We start from the raw sequence: 2,572 nt of genomic DNA, 5'->3' as shown, positions 1-2,572 counted from the left end.
CAGAAGACACAACAGCAGAGTAACTGCAGCAACAACCAACATCTATATAAATCACAGTAAATACTAAATGTTAAATGTTATTGTGCAGCACACATAACTAATATTACAAAATATGTTTTGAAGCAACAGCAGATCAAGACAGTGTGTGTCTGTGAGCACCTGTTTTTACACCAATGTGAATGCTTGTGTGTACACCTGTGTGCACACCTGTGTGTGTGAGCGCGTTTGTGTTCATAAGGTTCTTCCATGTAAATGTTTAATAGTGTGTGTGGGGAACCACAGCCCCGCCCCGCAAGGTATGAAGCAGACATGGAGGAGACCCGGGCCCCAAACATCCGGAGGCCCCCCCGAGCACGAGAGTCCCAGGAGAACCACCGCAGGAACCACCGCAGGGACAACCGCGGCCCCCACCCAGAAAAGGGCAGAGGAGGGCCCGGAGGGGGATCATCCGGCAGCCACAATGCAGACGTCCCAGGGGGGCGTGGCGGCAAGCCCGCAGGCTCCGCCGGCAGCCGGCCACACCAGAGCAGACCGGCCCTGGGCCCGGCGATCCAAGGGCCCCCAACCCCCTAGCCGGGGCCCAGCAAAGCCAGGGGGGCCAGGCCCCGCCAAGCAACCGCCGAGATCGGGCCAGCGCTCACCCGAGCATCCCGCCCGGAGCGAGAAACCACCAACGCACCGGCGGCCGGGGGCATCCTCCACCGGCAGGGCGTGGTGGGGGGGCCTGAGATGATGAGTGAGGCGGAGTCTAAGGCCTGACCTGACACATGGACATAGACAAACAGGCACACATATATACAAGCATACGTTCCCACCCTCGTGCACGCAAACAAATATTCACACACTCGCCCCACATGTAGACATACAAAAATGGACACAGTACCCACAATCACACTCCCCATTTGTACTCTATACTCCTGGATCCAGGCACCACTACCCCCAGAGGGGCAATCAGCGCCAGACCCCGGAGCTGAACCCTCTTCACTCTGGCGTGGAGACAGGAAGACCACCCCGGTCCCCCGCAGCAGCAGAGAAGACCACCAGCCCAGACCCCGACCGGATGGCCAGCTCGTCCTCACAGCCCCCAGCCCCAGACAGAGAACAGAGAACAGGGGTGTGAAAAAAAAAGAAGACCCCATGCCTCACCTCACCCGCTCAAATGTAGTGTTGGTGCGTGTTGTTCTAAAGTGCTTTAAAACAGGGGAGGGGCAAGACACTAACCACCCTCCGCCAGCTCGTGTCAAATCGGCCCCTCCCCAAGAGCCCTCAATGTCTATGTGTAACTTAAAATTGAGAAGTGGGCACCGGCACCAGAGAGAAGGCTGAATGAACAGACCGCCCCCTGGATGCCATTCAGTGTGCCCACCCCCAAGGCCCTATATGTATGTGTCATGTGACAGTAAGTAATTAGAGTGTCTAAGTTGTGATGTATGATCGAGATGCAGGTGGCCATGAGGAGACAGAGGAGTACCACCTCCCCTGCATCCCAGCGACACACCCGCACCCCAAAACCCTACCTGTATGTTGGTGTGATGGAGCGGGAGAAGGGAAGCATTAGGGATGGGGAGGAAATCATTGGAGGGGGCAAAGTACCCCCCCCTTGGAGCCAGCTCCCCCGCTGACCCCCATAGGCACCCCCGTTGCCCCAAATCTGCCCAGGGCAGGGGGCCCAGGCCCATCCAGACCAGGGCCCACGGCAGCCCGGGGCGGCCCACCGGACCCCACAGCAGAGGAAAAACTACCCCAACCCCATCATTCAGTCAACTCCCAGACTACAGAAGACAATAGACACCCAGGTTAAGTCTGTCCTCCGCCTATATTGCCCCCTGCAGAGTGGATACTGACAGATGGTAACAACGTCCCTACCAGCTAAAGAGGCCACCGGATCCACCGACGCGTCAAAGGCCCCCGCACCAGGGCCGAGCCCAAGCGCATGCACCAACCCACGCTCCCGGCGGCACACCAACCAGGACCCAAGCCCCCCAGGCCCAGCCGGAATCCCAGCCCGGTGGCAGAGCGGCCCCAGAACCCCAAGCCCCCCCCGGACCTACCCCGGAGCAGTACGGCTGCCAGGCCGGCAACCTACGTCCGCCGGCACAGGCCTCCCCAGCAGCGCCGCATGCAGCCGCCAGAAAAACAACACCCAAGAGCCACCAACACCCCATCCAGGCCAGGACCGCAGCCCCAGCGCCGAACCCCCCAAGAAACTCACCCCTAGGGAACTCCCAGATGCCCCCAGCCCATATGGCCCCCCCACGGCGACAACAAAAACCAAAGCCAGACAGAACCGTGACCCCCACTCACACTAGGTGATGGAGCTGATCAAAGGAGCCCAGAGAGATTGATCTAATGTGGCAGCAGAAGCTGTTTCAAGACTAATATAGTCCAACAAACGATCTCTATATTGGTTGATATTAAGATTATTTTTATTTTTCCAGTTCATGAGGACAGTCTTCTTAGCAATGCATAAGGCAGTGTAAGCCATGTGGATTGAATTATCTTCTGTAGTGACACCATCTAGGTAGCCCAACAAGCAGACTGATGGAGAGGCTGGAATGGAACATTTAAGACA

The 2,572-nt window shown here is 57.7% G+C and overlaps 1 protein-coding gene across 1 annotated transcript; it reads left to right on the top strand.

The window, feature by feature from the left end:
• Positions 1-298: 298 nt before the first annotated feature.
• Positions 299-1,844, top strand: LOC127160161 (basic salivary proline-rich protein 4-like). Its single transcript, XM_051102809.1, has 4 exons — positions 299-714; positions 928-1,114; positions 1,446-1,589; positions 1,632-1,844. Exons 1-4 carry the CDS (start codon positions 299-301, stop codon positions 1,842-1,844), a joined length of 960 nt encoding a protein of 319 aa, XP_050958766.1.
• The last annotated feature ends 728 nt before the right edge of the window (positions 1,845-2,572 follow it).

This window comes from Labeo rohita, unplaced genomic scaffold, assembly GCF_022985175.1.
Source record: "Labeo rohita strain BAU-BD-2019 unplaced genomic scaffold, IGBB_LRoh.1.0 scaffold_30, whole genome shotgun sequence".
NCBI lineage: Eukaryota > Metazoa > Chordata > Actinopteri > Cypriniformes > Cyprinidae > Labeo > Labeo rohita.
This window is presented reverse-complemented; position numbering and strand designations above follow the sequence as displayed.

Coding starts and splice junctions, on each gene's coding strand:
- LOC127160161 (XM_051102809.1), top strand. CDS start 299: ATGAAGCAGACATGGAGGAGACCCGGGCCCCAAACATCCGGAGGCCCC. Junction 715..927: donor TCCTCCACCGGCAGGGCGTG/GTGGGGGGGCCT, acceptor TCCTGGATCCAG/GCACCACTACCCCCAGAGGG. Junction 1,115..1,445: donor ACAGAGAACAGAGAACAGGG/GTGTGAAAAAAA, acceptor ATCGAGATGCAG/GTGGCCATGAGGAGACAGAG.